General features: G+C 58.2%; 1 protein-coding gene across 1 annotated transcript; it reads left to right on the forward strand.

Annotated features, from left to right (window-relative positions):
- Positions 1–1,125: 1,125 nt before the first annotated feature.
- Positions 1,126–21,269, forward strand: CSK (C-terminal Src kinase). The gene is made up of 13 exons (XM_045532135.1): positions 1,126–1,780; positions 16,321–16,400; positions 16,743–16,856; positions 16,977–17,089; positions 17,460–17,679; positions 18,577–18,670; positions 18,851–18,916; positions 19,000–19,099; positions 19,192–19,282; positions 19,733–19,806; positions 19,906–20,101; positions 20,212–20,298; positions 20,462–21,269. Exons 2-13 carry the CDS (start codon positions 16,386–16,388, stop codon positions 20,642–20,644), a joined length of 1,353 nt encoding a protein of 450 aa, XP_045388091.1. The 5' UTR covers positions 1,126–1,780; positions 16,321–16,385; the 3' UTR covers positions 20,645–21,269.
- The last annotated feature ends 1,020 nt before the right edge of the window (positions 21,270–22,289 follow it).

Here is a 22,289-nt window from a genome sequence, read left to right on the forward strand (position 1 = left end):
AGCATGCCTCACATGCCCCTCCCTTCTGTCCACCTAAGCCTGACCCTTCACCTCCTACCTACACTGGAGTCTCTGGTCTCCTCCTCACCACTGCACCCCTTTCTATGCCCCCCATGCCTGAGCACAATGTCCGCTCTGGTAGCTCAGAGCAGATCACCTCTTCGCTCCTCATTAACAATGATATAATAACAGCCCGTGCTTAACTGAGGGCTCACCACATGCCAGCCACTGCACACTAAGCACTTTAAACGTATTAACTCATTTCCTCCCCACAAAACCTTAAGAAGTTGGTGCTATTATATTCCCCATTTTGCCAAATGGGGAAACTAAAGCACAGAGAAGTTAAGTAACTTGCCCAAGGTCACAGAGCTGACAACTTCCTTGTTGTCTCTAGGAAGAAAATAAACTTCAAGAAAGACCCTTGGGGCTCTTTGGGCCTCTCTTGCCCCCGGGCTTGCAGGAACCCATCTTCCATCACTCTCCCCCACCCACACTGCCAGCTGCAGCCCGCTGAGCTATTTATAGATCCCAGAAGCCACCAAGCCTCCCAGACTCCCTCCCTTTGTGCGTGCTGTCCCCTCTGCCTGGGTCCCAACCCTGTGAAGTCTCCCCGTTAGCCCTCTCTTCCTTTCTGCTCCTTGTAGACCTCGTGCACCACCTCTGCACTACTATCAGTTGTTCCTCTGCGACTATCTGCTGGCCTGTCAATCTACCCCTACCAGACTGAGAACTCCTTTACAGTAATTAAGTGGTCTTGCTCGTGGACCCCAGAGCAGGGTCTGTCTCGTTGTCAGTACCGGGAAATGCCTGTGAATGAATGAATGGATGGATGCTTATTGCTGTGAGTGAGGCCCACTCTCCACACACAGAGCTGAGGAGAGGGGCCCGGTCCCGGCCTCCGTCGCTCCTACAGCGGGGCAGCTGCGGCCCGAGAAGGCCGGGCAGGAGCTCCAGGGCGGCGGGTCGCCCTCCGGGAGGGCCCTTCGGAGCCCGGGACGCGGGCGGGCAGGTGGGGGCAGGGCGTGGGCGCGGACACACCCCCCGCGGTGCCCCCGGCGCCCAGCAGGGGGCGCGCCCCGCCGGCCCACGCCCCGCCGCGCGCCGGGCAGGCCCCCTCGCGCAGGCGCGCTGCCGCGGGCGGAGGATCCGGGCCGCGCTTCCTCTCGCCAGGCCTGCGAGCTTCCTCCCCGCGGAGCCCCGGGCGAGCCGAGGTTGGCTGCGACGCCGAGCCCGCCGCCGCGCTCCCGCTGCCGCCCCACCCCGCACCCTGCCCCGGGGTCCTGCCGGGGCGGGGTCCGAGCGGGGCGACCGTCCGGCCGCGCCGCTGTCGGGGCAGTGCCCGGCCAGCCGTCCCTCCCGCCCCAGCCAGCCTTGGCCGCCGGAGCCTCTGGGGCGTGGAGCGCGGGGAGCCCCGCAGCCCCGGATCGAGCGTCCGGGGCGGCCCCTGGCAGCCGGCGCGACGTTCCAAAATCGAACCTTGGTGGCGGCCGTTCGGAAGCGGAACTCTGCCGGGGCCGCGCCGGCTACATTGTTTCCTCCCCCCGACTCCCTCCCGCCCCCCTTCCCCCGCCTTTCTTCCCTCCCCGACCCGGGCCGCGCGGCCATCCCCCTGCCTCTGTCTGGCCGGCCCTCCTCCCCTCTTTCCGCACCCATACCTCTTTGTACCGCACCCCCTGGGGACCCCTGCGCCCCTCCCCTCCCCCCTGGCCGCATGGACCGTCCCGCAGGCCGCTGATGCCGCCTGCGGCGAGGTGGCCCGGACCGCAGCGCCCCAAGAGAGGTGAGTGCCTGGCAGCCTCGGAGGAGGTGGGCGTCCGAGTGTCTCCTGTAGGGGAGAGGGTGGAGGTCGCACGTCCAGCCTCCGTTGCCGCCGCTGTCGCGTCCACTCCCATCCCCCACCTCATTTACCCCTTCCTTCTCAAGTTCGAATTCTCCCAGGAGCCACTGTCAGACCTGACTGGGAGGGAGCGCACGAGGGAGGTACTCAGGTTATCCCGAGTCCACCCTGCAAGGAGCATGGAGTAGGGGGTGGTTGGAGAAAGAGGATCAGCATGGGCTAGGGCCCTGGAGAGTGGGCTGGACTCGTGGGAATTTGCCCTTCCCTGCCCAGGGCCTCCCTGCAGATGCCCTGGCCTGCTTGGTTCTGACCCCTCCCTCTTTCCCCCACCGAGGCTCCGCTGGCTGCAGGCAAACCCAGGGCCCAGCCGCCTCACTTGAGCCCTGCTAAAAGCCCAGGTCCTGGGCCTGAGCCTGTCACCCTAGCCCTCCTGGAAGAGCAAACCTAAGCCAAGGGACCTCTGACCCTTGGGTGGGTAACTGGGCCGGGCTTTGAACCTGGGTGAAGGTGACACTGGGGATTAGCACCATGCCCCCACCTCCTAGCACGCTGGTCAGCCCATTCTCCCAGGCTCCTCAGGGCCCAGGCCAGGTGTCAGGAAGGGGTGTGTCCGGCCACCAGATCTTTGGAGCTTAACTAGGGGTTCACTTCCCCGCCTATTTTGTGGACTAGGGAACTGAGGCTCAAAGCGAGAAGTCACTACACTGGGCCTCTGGTAGAGTTAGGCCAGCTGTCCGTCCTTTCATCCCCAGCTCTGCAGAGCTGGACTGCTGTGAGTGGAGGAAAACTAGGCAGGTGCCTTCACCCAGCAGGGATGCAGGCCCCCAGCCTGGCCCGGGAGGGACATTGTGGGGTGAGCACGTGCACCCCTGCAGAGGGCTGGAGGGAGGGAAAGGGCTTCCGGCCCCATCTCTGGCCCTCAGGCAGCATCGGCATTGCCCATGAGATTTCCCTTTGGTGTCTAAGGCTGGGCCCACTAGCAGGGGATGTGGCGACTGTGTGGCACAGGGGCAACTGTGTGGTGTGGCAGGAAGTCCTGGTCCTGGCCCCTGGCACTGAGTTGAAACAGCCTGATGGTCAGTCCTAACCCAGCCCTCCCTGCACCTGTGGCCCAGCTGGCACGGGAGCAGCCCAGTTCAGAATATGAGTGGGATCAGGATGGGCAAGGTGGTAGCCCTGTCTCCACTGGCAGCACCCTACAGCCTTGGCATGGGAGGGGTGTCAGAGGGGGACACCCAAGGGGCCTATTTCAGGCTCCTAGTGCCCTATGGGTGTGGCCACAGCAGGAACAGGGCAAAGGCAGCAGGGGTGAGACTGGGAGGGTAGTCTCCTCCCAGGAGAGCAGGCAGTTCCCTGGAGGATGCTGAGCCCTGTCTGGGCCCTCTTGGAGCTGCTGGCGGTTTCATTCTGCTCGGGCCCCATCCTGGATTTAGGGTTTTTTTCTGGTTGACCTGACATGCACAGTGAAGAGGACCCAGGTGTCCTGGGCCTGTGAGCCTCCCCTCACATAGCCCCACACCCAGCCCTAACTTCCTTTCTAGTCTAAGGGGCTGGGGCTGGGGCCTGGCACAGTTGGGTGCTTTTTTACCAAGTGTGAGCTGTGAGGGTGCACGCAGGGACCCAGGGCCTTTGTAGAAAGGAGTCTGGCTTCTGGCTAGCACGTGTGCAGGGGTGGTTTTTTTTATTTGGTGAGTTTGGTGCCATCCTCCCTCTCAGAAGTGGGTGTTCTCTCTGAACTGGGTCAGGGGCAAGGAAAGACCGGAAAATGTTCCCCTTCACCACTGCAAGAACACCAGACCCGAAGAGGCCAATGGCCCATGGCAAGGGTTGGAAAGGGGACAGAATTCAGCTTTCCCCAAACAAGTATAGCCAGGGGCTGAGGCCCCCGATCCACAGTGTGACGTAGCTGCCCTCAAGAGGGGCAGCACTGCTTGGGTCAGTCCTGGGCTCCATCATTTGAGGGATTTTGAAGCCTCGACATATAGTCCCCAAAGAACAGAGGTGTTGCATTTGGGAAAGAGAAGGTAGAGAGAGATTCCGCGTGTCTGAGGGACTGTCCCATATGGGAAAGGCCATCCTTTCCCATATGGCAGAAATGTCCCAGACATCTGGGCTAGAGCTGGTGAGCAGGTCAGCCCCAGGAAAGCGAATCTGAGCTCATTGTAAGGAAACTGTGTACGTACTAATTTTCTTGATTTAGAAAGTAACAAAACAGCACTCTAGAAAATTTAGAAAATGAAACAAAAATCACCCACTATTTCTTTGCTAAGCAGCAACTGTGTTAGCATTTTGGAGTTCCCTGCCAGTCTTTTCCTGATTTGTTTTTCCTTCCTGGCTGTTAGCGTGTGAGTGTGCCTGCCATGACACCGTTTTTCATTGAATACTGTGTCCGTGGGCATTTGCTCATGGTGCTCCACAGTCTAGGTAACTTCGCCTCTAGAAAGCTACAGAATATTCCAAGCGGCGCTGCCACGGCACCTAACCTGTACCCTTTCCCTGCGCGTGTCGTCGTCTCCCCTCTGCAGTTGTGGTTATTACTACGGGCCCCAAGAGCAGCTGGGGTATTGCATAGAGCAGGTAACTTGGCACCTGACTGATACAAGTTCCAGGCTCAGCCATGCCACTTAGGCCAAGGGTGGAGGGACCCTGGACAAGTCACTGACCTTCTGAGCCTCCTTTGTATAAATAATGGGGATGGTGATTTCCTTCAGAGGAAGGTGTGAAAACAGCGTGAACTAACCCACCAAGGAACTAGAAAGTGCCTGGCACAACCCTTCTCCTCTGCTTACCCTTTATAAGTAGGGGTTGGCACTGTTGAAGGAATTCCCACTGCGGGCATTCTCAACATATGAGGAAGACTTCTGAGCCATGGGCCGAGGTCACCTGACCACTTACCCAGCAAAGAGAGGATCCCTGCCGAGGGAGCCCCTCTGAAACCCTCTGTCCCTGAGGTTCTGGGCTACTATGGCCAGTGCCCTGCCCAGCCTCTGTGCTGTCCCTTCTCCCTATCGCCGTGTGATTGGTTGGCCCAGGGCGTGGGGCTGGCCCTGGGAATATGGGCTGCTGGTTGCTGTCCTGACCCCACCCATTCCTCTTCCGGTCTCCCAGCATCAGAGCTAAGTAGACAAGGCCTCTTCTCTGAGAGCCCAGCTGCCTCCTGCCTCCCAGCGTAGTCTAGGCCAGCCCAGCCCAGCATTTCCCCAGTGGAAATAGAGGCCTCCTTAGCCTGAGCCTTGGGCAGGGAACCCAGGCATCCTAGGGACAGCCATGCAAGCCATACTTTCCCAGTAGCCAAGGAAGGGAAGAAAGCTGGGGGAGGGGGATTCTAGAGCCTTAGAGCCTCCCTCTCAGCTGGGAGTTAGAAAGGAACATAAATGCTCCACAGAGTCACTGGGAAACTCTTGTGTGTTAACATTGTCCTCCTCGGCAGGCGTTCCACAGGCCTAACCTGAGTGTGTACTGCTGTGGCACACCTTGCTTGCTCTTGTTACGCATCTGTGCAGACCAGAGTAACTGGGAATACCCTCCTGGAGCCACCCCGCAGGCAGTAGGAGGAAACCAGTCTCAGCTGGGCACTCCCTGGGCCTAAGAGACCATAGCCCCAGATGACCCTAGTGTGGCCCAAGACCAACCTAGGCAGGGGGTCCTCCCCCCAGGTGGTCCGTTCAATATAGAGGTCCCACAGGCATGTGACCTCAGACTTTTGCCTCGTGGAGTCTGTCCCTCCCTGGTCTTGGTGCAGGGGAAGTAGGCATTACAACTGCCCTCCTGTCCCACAGCTTGGCTGGGATGAGGTCACAGGGTGGAGTCCTCCCCAAGATGCTGGCCTGGCTCAGCGAGCACTTTGGGTGTTTCTCAGTTCCCCCCACCCTTAGTTGGGGACAAGATGGGTGGAGGAGCAGGCCACCCCCCACGCATGGCAGGGAGCACTGCCTCCTTTCCTCCCTTCCTCCCTCCCTCTGGGTCCCTTCATCCAAGGGCTGGAAATAGAATCCGCTAAGTAATGATTAAAGTCAAATTCAGACCTAAAAATAAAGAGCTGGGGAAGGAAGAGCTAGTGCTCCCTGCGTGGCTGAGGGGAGAAGCGAGCAGGGAGAGACTGGTTTCATGTGGCTGAGCCCCTGCTCCCCTGTATCAGGAGTGCTCCACCAATTGAGAGGTGCTCTTTTAACAGGCCTGATGCGGCCCACGGTGCTCATTAGTTATAAACTACACTGATCAGGGCAGACTGGCAGGACCTGATAGAGAATCCATTTTTCTCCTGGGGAAACTGAGGCCCAAAAGGGAGAAGTGGTTTATCTAGCAGCTATCTGGGAGCTCCGCTTAGCAGGCCCCCAGAGACTGGAGGGCCCCCTGCAGCTCAGCCCGCCCTTTCTGCCTGCTCAGTTTCTCTTCCTGGTTTTGAGGCGCTGTGATGAGGGCAGCTTCTCATCACACACTAGCTGCACACACCCTCCGACCGCAGCTTCCCTCCGCCTCCCCTTCCGTGGTCTGGGCCCAGAGTCGAAGGAACAAGCAGAAGAGAGGCTGCTTGGCCTGTTGGAAGCCTTGTGGGCGGGTGAAAACCTGGTGTCTTCTGACCCCTGTCCACGCTGGCTGCTGCTTCTCAGCCCTGATCAGCCGGCACCTGGTCCCTGCTCAGCCTGGTGCATCTGCAGCCTCTGCTGCCTGTGCTGCAGGGAGACAGGAGGGGAGGATGAAGAACAAACCCTGAGAGCTCCCCTGCTGGCCAGCGGAGGAGACTTAGGGGGGGCCTGTGGTTCCAACTTCCTGACAGGGCTGCTGGGAGCACAGAAGCTGGGGATCTGTGTGGGCTGGAGCATTCTGGAGGGCTTCCTGGAGGGGAGGGACCTGGGAAAATCAAGCAGCATTCGAAGGAAAGGCATGTTGAGAGTGAGGTCCTTTGGAGCTTCTACCCTCTCTGGGGCCTGCTAGCTAGTTGCTGTGTGGCCCTGGACAAGCTCTTGGCCTCTCTGTGTGAGGCCAGGGTATGCAGACGAGTGAGAAATGGGCACAGATGTACCTCTGCTTCCCAGAGCAGAAGAGCCAAGCTCTGGGCAGACCTCCCCTCAGTGCCCCCTGTCTGTCCCTTTTCAGGGGGTCATCTGTCTGCCCAAGGAAGGGTTGGAAGAAAGGTCTCCTGAACCAGGTTCAGACAAATCTTTGAGCTCAAGTCCCCATTCTGCCCTGTTGGAAGCTGAGCGAACCGCTCAGAGCTTGTTTCCTCCTCTGTCAGACATCAGCAGTACTTGCCCTGTGGGGTGTTTTGAGGATTAAATAACTAATGCTGCCGGGCCCCAGACCCTGTTCGTCAGCAGGCTCTAATTCCTGTGCTTTCCTTTTTTTTAAGAGCCCATCCCGATGGGGGAGTGTGTGGATAACGCCCCCTTCTCCCCACGTGGGGAGCAAGCCTGTCTGTCCTTAGTGTTGGCCCCCTCGCTTTACCCTCTGAGCTGTGTGTTCCGCGGGTCCCGGTTCTGAAATGGGGAGACCAGAAATTGGAGGTCAAAGTTCTAGACAGCTCATGGCCCTCAGCCCTCCATCTCCGCACCTGTAATGTGGCTGGGAGACTTGGGGGTAAGGGACAAGGACACTTCATGACTTTCAAGAGGTTGTTAGAGGTTAGTGCTGAGAGGCCATATGTAAATGTAGGCAAATGAAGATGCAAAGACCTCGGCCTGTGCTGAGGGGGCTGGGGGAGCAGAGGCCTGGGTTAGGGCCCTGGGGAGCCCCGAGTCCCCAGTGCCCTGCTCATGTAGGTAATTAGGCTCCTGAGCGGTAATTAGAAACCTTTCTGGGCCAGGAGAGGCCGCCTCAAGCTGCAGCAGTGCCCCAGTGCCCGGGAGGAGGCCGTTAGCCTGCTCTAGCCCCAGCCCCCACTTCTCCCAAACCGCCGGACAGGATCTCTGGTCCCGCTGAGCCATGGGGGCAGGCTCAGTGAGTTGCTAGAATTTAGCTTTTAACATTTTTCAGCCATTAAACCCAGCCCTCCCCCTAGGTCGGGGGTGCTGACGGCTGAAAGGAGCCCGGGGTGGGGTAGGGCGGCATGCACAAGAGCCAGGCATTCTTCTAATCCTTCCTGGCCCCTAGGGAGGCTGAAGCCTCTCCAAGGGTCTGGTGCTCAATTCTGCTGCCTCTCCTGAGACGTCGGTGCAGTGGGGTGCTGAGGGCCCACCTGCCGGGCCCCAGGGTCAGTGGGAGCCCTCCAGCCTGGTGCGTGGCCGGGGTGTCACAGCACCGTCAGCCTGGGTGCCCTCTGCAAAGCCAAGGGTGGGGCTGGTTTTATTGCTGCCAAGCCAGCCCAACTGCGGGTGCGTGCCCGCCCTCCTTAGGTGCCCTGCCCTTTTGGAGGGGGTGTGCCCCAGTCTGAAACTTAATTCCGCCTGCATCTGTACTGTGACCTGGAGGCTGGGCTCAGAGCCTCCCTCAGCCTTCTTCAGCCTTAATTAACTCCCTCTGTGCCACAGTTTGGACTCGTAATCCTGGCCTGCTCCAGCACACCCTCCTCCCAGGTGTTCCCCCTGCCCCCACCCTCCCCACCCCCCCGAAATCCTTCCCGCTCTGGTTCCCTTGCTCGTTCTGCCTGAAAGCCTTCCCAGGTGGCCCCATCTCAATCTCTTAAGGTACTGAGCACACCAGGCCATGACTGCCCAGCCAGTAGCCAGAAGGACAGGAGCCAGGTCTGCGTTTTGTTGGGGTCCCCAGCACCTGGCCCTGGGCTAGGCACAGAGGAGAGGCTGATGAATGGAGATCTTAGGGGTCCCCAAGGGCAGGACCTTCTAGGCCCTATCCTCATGCCCACCCTGGCCCTCCAAGCACGGCTCTGGGCACACACAAAGGCTCCTGAAACACTGGCTCAAAGAATGCGAAGGCAGGGTGGACCTGGCTGTTGCCTGTTGCTTCCAGTGGCTGCTGCCAGAGGGTCCAGCTGGGTCCTGTAGCAGGACCAGTCTCTGGGGGCCATGGCCCCAAGTTCCCCCAGGTCTCTTGTGCACTTCCCTTTTCAGTGGGTATTTTTAGCTGGGTGTAAACAGTTACTGAAGGCTCCCACGCCCCATTAGGCAGAAGAGTTTTGGTGAAGGGGGCAGGGCGAGGAGCCCCTTGACCTGGCCTGGCCCTTAGCACCTGCCTGGCTTTTGGAGGTCTACAGCTGTCTCCGGGGCAGGAAAACGGCAGCCTGGGAGTTTCTGGGCTCCCGATTCCCCTTCATCGCCCCTCCTTACCAGCCTGGGCTCCCAAGAAAGGCCTGCCTTAGGCTGCAGCCACTGACCTCAGTGCTTGGGCACAATGCCCAGCCTGTTCCTAGGACCCCAGCACAAGGGCTGCTGGGAGCAGGGCTTGGGGCAGGAAGTCAGAATGAAGCACTGGCCCAGTCATATCCCAAGCCCCTGTCCCCCAGCCCTGTGAGGGTAAAGTGACAGCTGCTGTCCCTTTGGGCTTAAATATAGTCTTGTTAGTTATGGGACCTCAGTGTGGCACAGCTAGCCTGGCTTCCCCTTTTGTGCATTCATTCATTCATTCGTTCAGCACTCTTACTGAACGGCCCCTGTGGTCCCAGCCTATGCTGGGGACACAATATGCGTCAGCCCCCAGCTCTCCCCCTGCAGAGCTCCCAGTCCACCCTAAGCCACAGGCCACACAACCAGCACGATTCTCAGTGGAGCACAGGGATGTGTGAGACGCGGTCGGGCCAGGGTGGGGCCAGCCAGCACAGCTGGGGACCCAAGAAAGGCTCCTGGCAAAGGTGGTTTACAAAAAGTTACTTATTTTCAATTTCATTTTTAAGGGGAAGGTAATAGATGCATGTGGTTAAAAAAAAAGTCCAAAAGGACAAAACAGCAAATATACAGTAAAAAGTAAGTTTCCATTGAACTGGATCCCTTCCCATCCCAGAGGCAACCTCTGTTATCAGTTTCCTCTGTTGCTCCAAAGATAATCTAGGTATGTTTGAGTTTAGGGAATGTACTGTATGTCTTCTTTAGAAACACAACTTGTACCACGGCAGGAGGATAGCTCAAGGTCAGGAGTTTGAAATCGGTCTGAGCAAGAGCGAGACCCCCAACTCTACTAAAAAAAAAAAAAAAAAAAAAACACAGAAAAAATTAGCCAGACAACTAAAAATAGAAAAAATTAGGCCAGTGTGGTGGCCCAGGCCTGTAGTCCCAGCTACTTGGGAGGCTGAGGCAGGAGGATGGCTTGAGCCCAGGAGTGTGAGGTTGCTGTGAGCGAGGCTGACACCATGGCACTCTAGCCCAGGCAACAAAGTGAGACTCTGTCTCAAAAAAAAAAACACAACTTGTAGTATACCATAGATGATCTACACCTGGCTTTTTTCACAGCCTTTTATTTTGAGTATTTCAAACCTACCGAAAAGTTGTAATAATAGTATAATGAATATTCATACATCTTCCACCCAGATTTACCAGTTCTTAACATTTTGCCACGTTTACTTTACTTCGTCTTTTATCTACACAAAACGTGTGCATGTATTTTTTTTGCTAGTCTGAGTGATAGTTGTAAGCATCATATCTTTTCACTCCTAAGAATGTTAGCATGTGTCCCTTAAATAATCTTAGTACCACGATCACCCTTAAGAAAATTGACTAATTCCATAATATTACTTGCTATTTTCATTTCTTCAGTTGTTTCAAATGGTTTTTATCACTGGGTTTTATGACAGTGACATTAAGAATCTGTGCCAATTGTTTTGGGTTTATCTGATTGCTTCTTCCTGATTGGAGTCAGGTTAAACAGCTCTGGCAGGAATACCACACAGGTGACGCTGTGTCCTCCTCAGTACATTATAGCAGGAGGCACTTAGGTCTGCCTGTTGGTAAGGCTTAATTTGGTCACTTGGCTGAGGAGGTGTCCACCCAATCTCCCTGTGGTTCAGGTGCTCTTTCCTCTTTTTTTTTTTTTTTTGAGACAGAGTCTCATTCTGTTGCCCCAGCTAGATTGCAATGGTGTCATCATAGCTCACAGCAACCTCAAATTCCTTGGCTCAAGCCATCCTCCTGCCTCAGCCTCCCAAGTAGCTGGGACTACAGGCGCATGCCACCACACCCAGCTAATTTTTCTATTTTTAGTAGACAGTAGGTCTTACTTTTGCTCAGGCTGGTCTGGAACTCCTGAGCTCAAGCAATCCTCCCACCTCGGCCTCCAAGGGTGCTAGGATTACAGGCGTGAGCCACCGCACCCAGCCTCTTTCCTCTTTCTGATTAACCTGGGGGATGATACTCAGAAGTGGTGTCTCTGCACTGTTCCCCCAACAACTTTTCCTTCTCTGACTTGAGCAGGTATTTTGCCATTTTACTTACTCTAGCATAGGTGCTATTTCATATCGGCACCTAAAGATCTGTTCCAGACCCATCATAGCGGAATGTTACGTTTTCATGCTGTGCTGCTCCCTTCTAGGGACATCTGGTGATTCATTTACCGAGTCCCCCACTAATGGACATAAAGGCTATCTCTCCATCTCCTGTTACCACGTGCAGTACTGCAGGGACTGTTTTGCTGTAGTGTTTTAGGGCATGTGTGCAACAGAAGTGATTCCTCAGCTGCACCCCCCAGACTGAGTGGAAGTTCCTTGGGTAGAGAAGGGGGAGAGAGCAGGGGAGTCATGGCAAGGCAGGGAGGTGGGCAAGGCACAGGTGTCCTGGGAACAGCAGGTGGAGCAGGTCTGGCTGACGTGCTGAAGTCAGCAAATCCCAGAAAGGTTAAGGTACTTTCCCAAGGTCACAAAGCAAGTTGGTGGCAGAGCCACAGACGGGACTCAGAGCCCCTGGCATCCAGGACAGTGTTCCTGCAATGCCTCCATAGAGTAGCCTGGGTAGCCCGGGAAGGACCCCTCTGCCTGGCTCAGGCTGCATCGTGGAGGCCCAAGTTTGCAGTAGCCCCTTCCAGTCTAGGTACTGGCTGGGAGGCTGCTGAGCCATCGTGGGCTTGTGACCTCACCAGGGAGGAGCTGTCCAAGAGGTCAACAGCTCCAGCTTGCAGGGTGTCTGTGGGCAGCGTTCCTGGTGCTGAGAGCTGCAACTCCAGTCCTCAGGGCAGGCCTCAGAGCTGAGAGTTATCACCAATCCATTGCACAAGTCAGGGAGCTGGGGCCCAAAGTCACAGCCAGTAGAGTGAAGGTGATGAGTTTAGCTCCTCTCTCCCCTTTCCGGATCCTCTGAGGCCATCAAAGGCTGGCTCCTCGTCGAGGCAGCCCACTCTGACCTCTCCTGGTCCTGTCCCTTCTGAGCCCTGCCGTCTGTGCCCCTCATGGCTGCTTCTCTCCCCTCCCTCCTCTTTCTCTCTTTGTCACTCTGCTGGGCTGGTGTGGTCCCAGCCCTGTAGCAATTCCTGGGCACAGTGTGGGGCACATAAGCCAGGAGGCACCAGGGGTTGGGGAGGACTGGCTGAGCAGCCCAGGAGCCTGACACCTGAGCAGGACAGGATGCTCATTGGAGGTGTGACCCCAGGCGAGGCCACCTTTTCCCTCTGGGCCTCATTCGGGGTGCTTGTCTGCAAAATGGGGATAACGATAGCCCCTCTGTCTCTCAGAGTTGTTAGAGGGTTCGATGAGCCATAATGTGCCAAGGACAGGGCCTGGCATGGAACGAGTGCCCAGAAAACAGGGCCTGGTATTATTTTTATTATTATCATCTCGGCAGTGGGGAGGCGGCAGCTGCAGCCAGGAGGGGAGTGTTTGCAAACTGACAGCTGGAAGGGTGACTAACAGTGCCGCAGCCGCCGCGCCCTCCTGTGGTGGCAGCGAGTCGGGAAGGAGGGGGAGGCGCGGGGATGTGGGGAGCTAGCAGGGCTCTGCTCAGAGGGGCCTGGAGGTTGGGGGCCCAGCCACCCACAGTGGGACCCCAGTTTAAGCTCTGGGCTGTCACCCCTCACTGGCTGTGTGACGTCAGGCAAGTCGTTCCACCACGGGAGCCTTGGTTTCTGCTTCTATAAAATAGGCATAACGAGAGCTCTCGGCCCCCCGCCGTGGCGTGTAGTTCATGGGGGCCCGGGATGGTTCCCCCAGTCATGGTGGCTCAGGCGCATGGATGCTGAGGGGGAGGTTTCCAGGCTCATCCTCCTTGGGCCTCAGTGTCCCTGCCTAGACAGTAAGGGTTGATGGGCTGGCCTCTGGGGACAGGAAGGGAGGGGGCACACTAGACACTTCCAAGTTCAGGGTTTCATGCCACTCCCTCCATGGCCTGCTTGTAGGGAACCCCTGTCCTGCCTTTTGGGGTGAGGAATGGGAGGTTCAGAAGGGTCGAGTCACAGCCCACGTTGAACACTCAGCAGAGCCAGGTTTTAAGGCCAGGTCTGGGTAGCTGTAGAACCACGTGTGAGGCCTGGAAGTGGTGGTGGCGGTGGCGGTTTTCCCCGGCCTCCCTTCCCCAGCTCCTTCCGCTCTCTGAGATCACATGCTCCTATGCTGGAGCCCCGGCCCCAGAATCAAACCCTGGTTCCTCAGGTTGGCACTGGAAGCCCCGTGCTGCCTGGCCGAGCTCCTGCCAGGCCCACTTGCAGCCATCCCCTGAGCAAGGGTGCTCAGGGTGGGCTCTGGAGCCCCAGCAGGGCAGAGTCTGCCTCCCACCCTCCCTCGCGTTTCTCACGCTGTGCCTGTCTCCTCCCCCGACACCTCTGTTCAGGCTGCCACGCCAAGTTGCGGGGCCTTCTCTGGCCCACCCGCTGCCTTCCTGAGCGCTCCGGTGTTCAGGGCTCAGCCCAGCACTCTCTGCTCAGGGGCTGCCCGAGCTCTGCAGGCCTTGCTCACTTCACACCCCCAGCACCTGCACAGAAAACATCTTCTCCCACCGCCTGGCCTGGGGGAGGCAGCGTCGTGTGTGACCATCAGCCTGGCCCCCAGACATCCATCCTGTCATGAGCCTGGCCATGAGGCTCATAGAGGAGCTTCTCTTCTAACATACTGTGACCATGGAGAAGCCACTGACCCTGTTGAGGCCTCAGTTTCCCTATCTGTAGGAAACGAACAGTAACCCTCTGCTTCCTGAGACAGGTCGAGGGGGCCTCTGGGCTGGGGCTCCAGTGTGTGTGTAGACAAGGTTGTGTTGCTGCCCTTGGGTCATGGGTTTGGCTGGGACAGCTTTTTTGGGGAGTCACATTTATTGAGATCAATATATAGTTGACCCTTGAACAATGCAGTGGTTAGGGACACAACCCCCTATGCAGTCAAAAAACCACATATAACTTTTGAATCCCCAAAACTTAACCACTAATAATCTGTTGGCCGGAAGCCTTATCAATAGCATAAACAGTTGATCAACACATACTTTGTATGTTATATGTGTTGTATACTGTATTCTTACAGTAAAGTAAGCTAGAGGAAAGAAAATGTTAATAAGGAAATCATAACGACTAGGCATGATGGCTCACACCTGTAATCCTAGCACTCTGGAAGGCCAAAGTGAGTGGATCGCTTGAGCTCAGAAGTTTGAGACCAGCCTGAGCAAGAGCAAGACCCCGCCTCTACGAAAAATAGAAAAAAATTAGCCGGGTATGGCAGCTCGTGCCTGTAGTCCCAGTTACTTGGGAGGCTGAGGCAGGAGGATCGTTTGAGCCCAGGAGTTTGAAGTTGCAGTGAGCTATTATGATGCCACCGTACTCTACACAGGGTGACAGAGCCAGATTCTGTCTCAAAAAAAAAAAAAGGAAAGAAAGAAAATCATAAGGCTAGGTGTGGTGGCTCATGCCTGTAATCTTAGCACTTTGGGAGGCCAAGATAGGAGAATCACTTGAGGCCAGGAATTTGAGACCAGGCTGGACAATATAGCAAGACCCCATTTCTACAAAAAGTGTAAAAATTAGCCAGGCGTGGTGGCGTACACCTGTCATCCTAGCTACTCAGAAAGCTGAGCCAGGAGGCTTGCTTGAGCCTGGGTGTTGGAGGCTGCCGTGAGCTACGATTGCACCACTGCACTCCAGCTCAGGCAACAGAGCGAGACCCTGTCTCTAAAAAAGAGTCTGGACATGGTGGCTCACGCCTGTAATCCTAGCACTTTGGGAGGCCAAGGCAGGAGAGTTGCTTGAGGTCAGGAGACTATCGTGAGCAAGAGCGAGACCCCTTCTCTACTAAAAATAGAAAAATTAGCTGGGCATGGTGGTGGGCTCCTGTAGTCCCAGCTACTGGGGAGGCTCAGGCAGGAGGATCGCTTGAGCCCGGGAGTTTGAGTTGTAGTGAGCTATGATGATGCCACTGCACTCTAGCCCAGGCAGCAGAGTGAGACTGTGTCTGAAAAAAAAGAAAAAAAGTGTAAGAGAAAATATATTTACTATTTATTAGGTGGAAGTGGATCCTCATGAAGGTCTTCCTTCTTGTCTTTACACTGAGTGGGCTGAAGGAGAGGAGGTAGAGGAGGGGGCTGGTCTTGCTGTCTCGGGTGGTAGAGGTGGAGGAAGTGGAAGGGGAAACAGGCACATTTGATGTACCTTTTATTGTAAAAAAAAAATCCACATGTAAATGGGCCTGCGCACTTTACACTCATGTTATTCAAGGGTCAACTGTACACAAAAAGGTTGCCACTCACCAGGGTATAGCTCAGTGAATTGGCACAGAAGGAACCCGCTCCATGATGGGGCTCAGACGGTTCATATTGATATAACCAACGCCCAGAGGTCCCCCTGTGCCCCTCCAGCCCCGCCCACCCCACGGGCCGCCATCCTGATTGGATTGGTTTGGCCAGATTTTGGACTTGATACAAATGGAATCACACAGTATGTGCTTTTCTGTGTCTGGCTGCTTAGTTAATGCCAGGTTTAGAAATTCGTCGGGGGTTATTTCACAGCTGCGGTTTATCTGGTTCATCCGTGTTTGCTGCTGCATAGTATTCCGTTTTGCGAAAACACCACAGTGTATCCATTTACCTCTCGATGGGCTTCTGGGCAGTTCCCAGGTTGAGGTTTGTTACAAATCGTGCTGCTCTTAGCCCTCTGTGCCTGTCTTGGTGGACACGTGCTCTGCGTTCCCTTGCGTGTGGACCCAGGATTGGGATCAGTGTGTATTTAGAGATGCTGCCTGGACAAGGTTTGGCAGGTGAAGGGCCTGAGGGCCCGCAGAGCAAGAGTGACCTTCCCGGGTCGCTAGCACCTTCGGAGCTGCCCCGGGCCCTCTCCTGGCAGACCAGGTCGCTAGCATCCTGGGGCTGACAGGGCTGCCGGGAGGTGGCTGCAGGGCCGCTGACCCCGAGCCCCTGTGCTTCTCTAGCTTCTCTTAGTCATGCTGTTGGGCCTGGAAGGCTCCCTGTGGGCTCAGGGATGGTGGCCCCCTCTGTCCCCGGGGGTCCTCCGTCCTTATGCTCCTCTTCCTCTACCCAGTGCTCTGAGCCTGCCAGGACTAGAGAGAACAGCCCTTGCCTCAAGTCCCAGCCAGCTCAGAATGTGCTTGGTGCCTGTTCACACTCCTCAGGGAAGGAGCTAGATCTCGGTGATGGGGGAGCATCTCCTCACACCCCTCCTCAATCTGCACCCTCCTCCCACAGCTCTAATGGTACCAAGTGACAGGTCGGCTTTCCTGTGACACGGGGACGCCAGAGCTCCTGAGAAGATGTCGGCAATACAGGTACAGTGGGGTGGGGGTCTGAGGCACATGGGCACCCCACCACCCCCAGGGGGTGCTTAGCAGAGGAGAGCATGTGGGGCTTGGGTCAGCCCACTCCCCTTTCCCCCAACCCTCTGTCCCAGCCCGGGCTTCGAATAGAGAAAGATTCCCGCGCACGCTGTCAGACACAGGTCTGGGGGGTCAGTGGGGGAGTCTCAGCTGCAAGGCACCTAGAGTTCTCAGGGAGGGGGGCCTCACCCAGGCTCACAGAGGCCTGCTAAGAGGCTGTGACCTCACCGGAGTGCAGGCAGGTGGGTAGAAGAGGCCCAGGCTGCACCCACCCACCTGTCCTCTGCCCTGCAGGCCGCCTGGCCATCCGGTACAGAATGTATTGCCAAGTACAACTTCCACGGCACCGCCGAGCAGGACCTGCCCTTCTGCAAAGGAGATGTGCTCACCATTGTGGCCGTCACCAAGGTAAGTTGGGGACCTTATATGCCCACCCCACCCTCCCACGTCTGGGGCTTGCCTCTGGGGCTAGGCCCCCCTGCAGGGGAGACCAGGTCTGAGGGTGCGTCTGGGCTGCCCTCTCCCTAGGACCCCAACTGGTACAAAGCCAAGAACAAGGTGGGCCGTGAAGGCATCATCCCAGCCAACTACGTGCAGAAGCGGGAGGGCGTGAAGGCGGGTACCAAACTCAGCCTCATGCCGTGAGTACCATGCAGAGGGTCGGGGAGAAGAGGGGAGGAGGCCCTGTCCTCCCTGGGACAGCATCAGAGGAAAGTAGGGAGGCCAGAGTAAGGGGCTGCAGCGTAGGTGAGGGCTTCCTGAACAGGGCAGGGCGCGGTCCTTCCTCCTGGAAGGAAGAGGACAGGGGAGGGAGACAGAAGACAGGAGGGACGGGGAACAGGAGCGGAGGCCCCGGATGCCTGACCAAGCCACTGGGAACCGTGGGAAGGTGCCGAACAGAGGGAGCACCTTCAGAAAGGGGAGCCTCGCAGATGCATGGGGGAGGCTGGCAGGAGGCACGTGGGTCTGTACCCTTGGGCCACCATGACCTCTGGCCCGGCCACCCCCCAGCTGGTTCCATGGCAAGATCACACGGGAGCAGGCCGAGCGGCTTCTGTACCCACCAGAGACGGGCCTGTTCCTGGTGCGGGAGAGCACCAACTACCCCGGGGACTACACGCTGTGCGTGAGCTGCGACGGCAAGGTGGAGCACTACCGCATCATGTACCACTCCAGCAAGCTCAGCATCGACGAGGAGGTGTACTTCGAGAACCTCATGCAGCTGGTGGAGGTGAGCCGGGAGGGCGCCTGGCGGATGGCCTCACCCCCAACGCTCACACAGTCCCGACCCCACCGGGGGCGTGTTGTGCAACCTCTGTGAGCCCTCGTTTCTTCATACCTCGATAGAGTACCTGTTGAATGCCAGGGTTGACCTCTGACCCCACAGTGCCACCACAAGGAGGTAGCATTATCGCCATTTTGTAGACCAGGAAACAAAGGTTCAGAGCAGTTAAGGGACCTGCCTGAGGTCACACAGCTATAAAGTGGAGGTGCCGGGATTAGAATCTGGGTCTGTCTGACCCCAGAACTAGCTTTCCTCCAACCGGTCACAGACCCTCACGCCCAGATGTGTGCAGGTAAACATGAGCCGTGCACCTGCATCGCCGGGGCCTCCCGGGCTCCCGCACCCACATGGACACACCTGCATGTCCCTGCAGCTTCCAAGGCCATCTCTGCCAGCCCCGGCCAGGCCTTACCTGGCATTTGGTAGCCCCAGGTGGCCTCCCAGATGTCACCGTGCTCTCATCTTCCCCTGCTGGCCTGGCTTAGCCTGTGGCAGGGGAGTGTGGGGGTCTTGGGCACATCTGGCAAGAGATTGGTGTCAGGACTGAGCCATGGGTTGCCCTCTGCATTAGGATACTGGTGACTCCCAAAGTGGTAGCGACAACTGAGTGTGCGGCAGCTGGATGTGGGGTGACATGAGAAATGTCAAGACATGGGAAGTGTCAAGAGTGTTCCCTAACCCCTGCCCTGCCAGAGATGGGGAGCCCTCGCTACTCAAAGGGGCTCCTGGCCGGCGGGACCAGCCTCTGCTGCCCTCCTGTGGTCAGACCGGGGCAGTGCATGTGAGCCGATGGCGCTGGGGCACCGTGGGGGCTGGCTCTGAGTGCCCTGCCCCCACCCGCAGCACTACACCTCAGACGCAGATGGACTCTGTACTCGCCTCATCAAACCAAAGGTCATGGAGGGCACCGTGGCGGCCCAGGATGAATTCTACCGCAGTGAGTGCGCCCCACCCCACACCTTTGCCCACCGACCTCCTACCCAGCCTCCTGGCACCGCCCCCATCCTGGAGGGTCTGGAGACCTCCTAGGAAGCCCACACACCTGACAGAGCAGCCCACCTCGCCATCCCAGTGGTGACCCCAGCCCGACCTCCACGCCTCTCGCTGTCCCCCGTAGGTGGCTGGGCACTGAACATGAAGGAACTGAAGTTGCTGCAGACCATCGGGAAGGGGGAGTTTGGAGGTGAGCGGACGGGCCGGACACCCCAGGGGGTGCCAAGGGCAGTGGGGAGTCCAGGGAACAGCGCCCACCTCTCTTCCCCCCAGACGTGATGCTGGGCGATTACCGAGGGAACAAAGTCGCCGTCAAGTGCATTAAGAATGACGCCACCGCCCAGGCCTTCCTGGCTGAAGCGTCGGTCATGACGTGAGTTGGGGCAGGGGTGGGTGGGAGGCTGCCCTGGGCAGGAGGCTGGGGAGGAGGCTTGGCAGGCTGTGACCGCCACCGTCCCGTCTCAGGCAACTTCGGCACAGCAACCTGGTGCAGCTCCTGGGTGTGATCGTGGAGGAGAAGGGCGGGCTCTACATCGTCACTGAGTACATGGCCAAGGTGGGTGTCGCCCAGGGTTGGCCCCGTGCTGAGCTGAACACGGGCTGCGGCCTTCCAGCTGGCCCAGACCCCCACTGTACCCTTGGGCCCCTGATCCCACTGTCCCCCGTCCCAGCTGAGCTTTGAGGTCACCAAGGGCTGGGCTCTTATCCTGGTTCACCATTTATCCACCATGACCTTGGATGGGCCACATCAGCTCTCCCAGCCTGAGTTTCATGTCTGTGAAATGGAGACGGTAACAAAGTCTACCTCAGACTGTGGGAGCGAGAAGCAGTAATGCACGAGTGATTCTGAGCAGTGTGCAGTGGCCACGTCCCGCCCCTCCCTGCTCCTTCCCTGTCCTCTCACCTCCCTCGGGTGGCCGTTTACCCACCCCCCAGCCCACTGTTCTAGGGGCTGCAGGGCAAGTCTGACCTCTGGCCTGGTCGGTCTGTCTGTCCTGCCCCCCAGGGGAGCCTGGTGGACTATCTGCGGTCTCGGGGTCGGTCAGTGCTGGGCGGAGACTGTCTCCTCAAGTTTTCACTGTGAGTGAAGCAGCCCCAGGGCTGGGTGGGGTTTGAGGGGTTCCCTGCCCCGCTGCGGGAGCCTCAGTCCAAAGGGACATGTGGCTGGTCTGCCCCTAGAGACGTCTGCGAGGCCATGGAATACCTAGAGGGCAACAACTTTGTGCACCGGGACCTGGCTGCCCGCAACGTGCTGGTATCTGAGGACAACGTAGCCAAGGTCAGCGACTTCGGCCTCACCAAGGAGGCTTCCAGCACCCAGGACACAGGCAAACTGCCGGTCAAGTGGACCGCCCCTGAGGCCCTGAGAGAGAAGGTGGGGCTGGCCTCCCCCAAGGGCCTGAGCCGTGGTGGGCAGGGGTCCCGGGTCAGTCCCCACCCCCAGGTTCCCAGGATCTGACGCTGCTTCTCCCACCCATGTGACAGAAATTCTCCACCAAGTCTGATGTGTGGAGTTTCGGAATCCTTCTCTGGGAGATCTACTCCTTCGGGCGAGTGCCTTATCCGAGAATTGTGAGTGTGGCCACCAGGGGCGGGCTGGGGCTGGGGCTGGGGCTTGGAGCATGGCGGTGTTGGCAGGGGTCTGGGGCCTGGAAGCCTCAGGCCTGCCCTGGGGAGCTTCCGGGCCACATCTGGGGCCAGGCCCTGCACTGAGTCCCACCACCCCTGCCCCCAGCCCTTGAAGGACGTCGTCCCTCGGGTGGAGAAGGGCTACAAGATGGACGCCCCTGACGGCTGCCCGCCCGCAGTCTACGAGGTCATGAAGAACTGCTGGCACCTGGATGCCGCCACGCGGCCCTCCTTCCTGCAGCTTCGCGAGCAGCTCGAGCGCATCAAAACCCACGAGCTGCGCCTGTGACCGCCGGCCTCTGCCCAGGTCATGGGCCTGTGGGGACTGAACCTGGAAGATCGTGGACCTGGTGCCCCTGCTTGCTGGGACCGACCCTGAACTGAGCCCCAGCGGGCTGGCGGGCCTGTCCCTCTGTCCCGGCCCGCGCCCCTCTGGCCCCTTCTCACAGACCCTCGCACTGGGCTTGGGGAGCCCGCCGAGGGGCCGTAGGGGCTGGAGGGCGGGAGGCAGTGCCCACCAGGCCGGGCTTCCCCGGCCTCCCATCACTCGCCTTCTTAGAGTTTTATCCCTTCCCTTTTTTGAGATTTTTTTCCGTGTGTTATTTTTTATTATTTTTCAAGATAAGGAGAAAGAAAGTACCCAGCAAATGGGCATTTTACAAGAAGTACGAATCTTATTTTTCCTGTCCTGCCCGTGAGGGTTGGGGGGACCCATCGCCCCAGCCTCGTCCCCCATTCCGTGTTTCGTGTCCCGTGTCGCCTCGGTCGCCCGTGTTTGCGCTTGACCATGTTGCACTGTTTGCATGCGCCCGAGGCAGACGTCTGTCAGGGGCTTGGACTTCATGTGCCGCTGCCACCCGCCCACCTGCCTTGTGAGACGGAATTGTAATAAACCACTCCATGAGGACACCGCCGTCCTGCCTCGGCGCTCCCTCTGCCGGGCCTGCCTGTCCCGCCCGCCCGCCCCCCCATGCCATCTCGTCCATCCCCCTGTCTCTGTGAGTGGGGCCGGGTGGGGAGCATGGCCGGGAGATGTAGCCGCCGCTTTGTGTCAGCTGCACGAGCGAGTGTCCTGTGTCTGCCCGTGGGGGGACGCTCACCGCCCGCCCTGTGCCACCGTCCAGCTGCTGCCCAGGCCTGGCTCGGGGGCCCTGTGCACAGGATGCTGCCCGGGGGTTCCGGCTGCCTCTTCTGCTGTGTTGTTCAAGTCTTCAGTACAGGGAGGGTTGGAGCCAAGGATGGGGGTGGCCCGGGCCTGACCAGATGGGGTTGGGGTTCTAGTTGGGCCCCTGTCCGAGAGTGAGACGAAGCCATGGTGGGCCTGGGAGCTGGGTGGGGTCCCCCTGGCAGGAGACAAGATACATGCTGCGCCTCGGGAGGGTGTGGGAAGGAGGAGGCGCTGAGCTTCTGGTGGTTCTCATGTTTCACCCAGGATGTGACAGCTTTGCCCCATCCCCACCCCTGGCACGTGCCAAGCCTTGTGCCTTGCTGGACCTTGCAGGGGAGAGGGGAGATCCAGGTGCCTTCCGGTGGGGGAGGGCACAGATGGGGAATGTGGGCCTGCCATGGGACCTTCTGTCCCTCACTCAGGTTGTCCAGGGGCAGTGTCAGGATAGAACCCCTGCAGGTGGAGCGTCACGGACATGAGCAGGCGAGGGGTTCTCTGTGTCCAGTTTGGGCTCTGACCCTCCCTCTCCCAGCCAGCAGGACCTGAAATCCAGGGCGTTCTGACTCTGGAGTGTCCTGGTGTCTGTGGCTCAGCCCCACCGCGGGTCCACCCACCATTACCTCTGTCCTGGCCCCGGGCAACAGCCCCCTGGCCTCCGGGCCATCCTCTGCACGCTGGCTGCCAGACGGACCTTTCTAAAGCTAGACTATTCATTCAACAGCAAATATTAGAGTACCTGCTGTGTGCTAGGACTGGGTTCAGTGGT

This window comes from Lemur catta, chromosome 1, assembly GCF_020740605.2.
Source record: "Lemur catta isolate mLemCat1 chromosome 1, mLemCat1.pri, whole genome shotgun sequence".
Lineage (NCBI taxonomy): Eukaryota > Metazoa > Chordata > Mammalia > Primates > Lemuridae > Lemur > Lemur catta.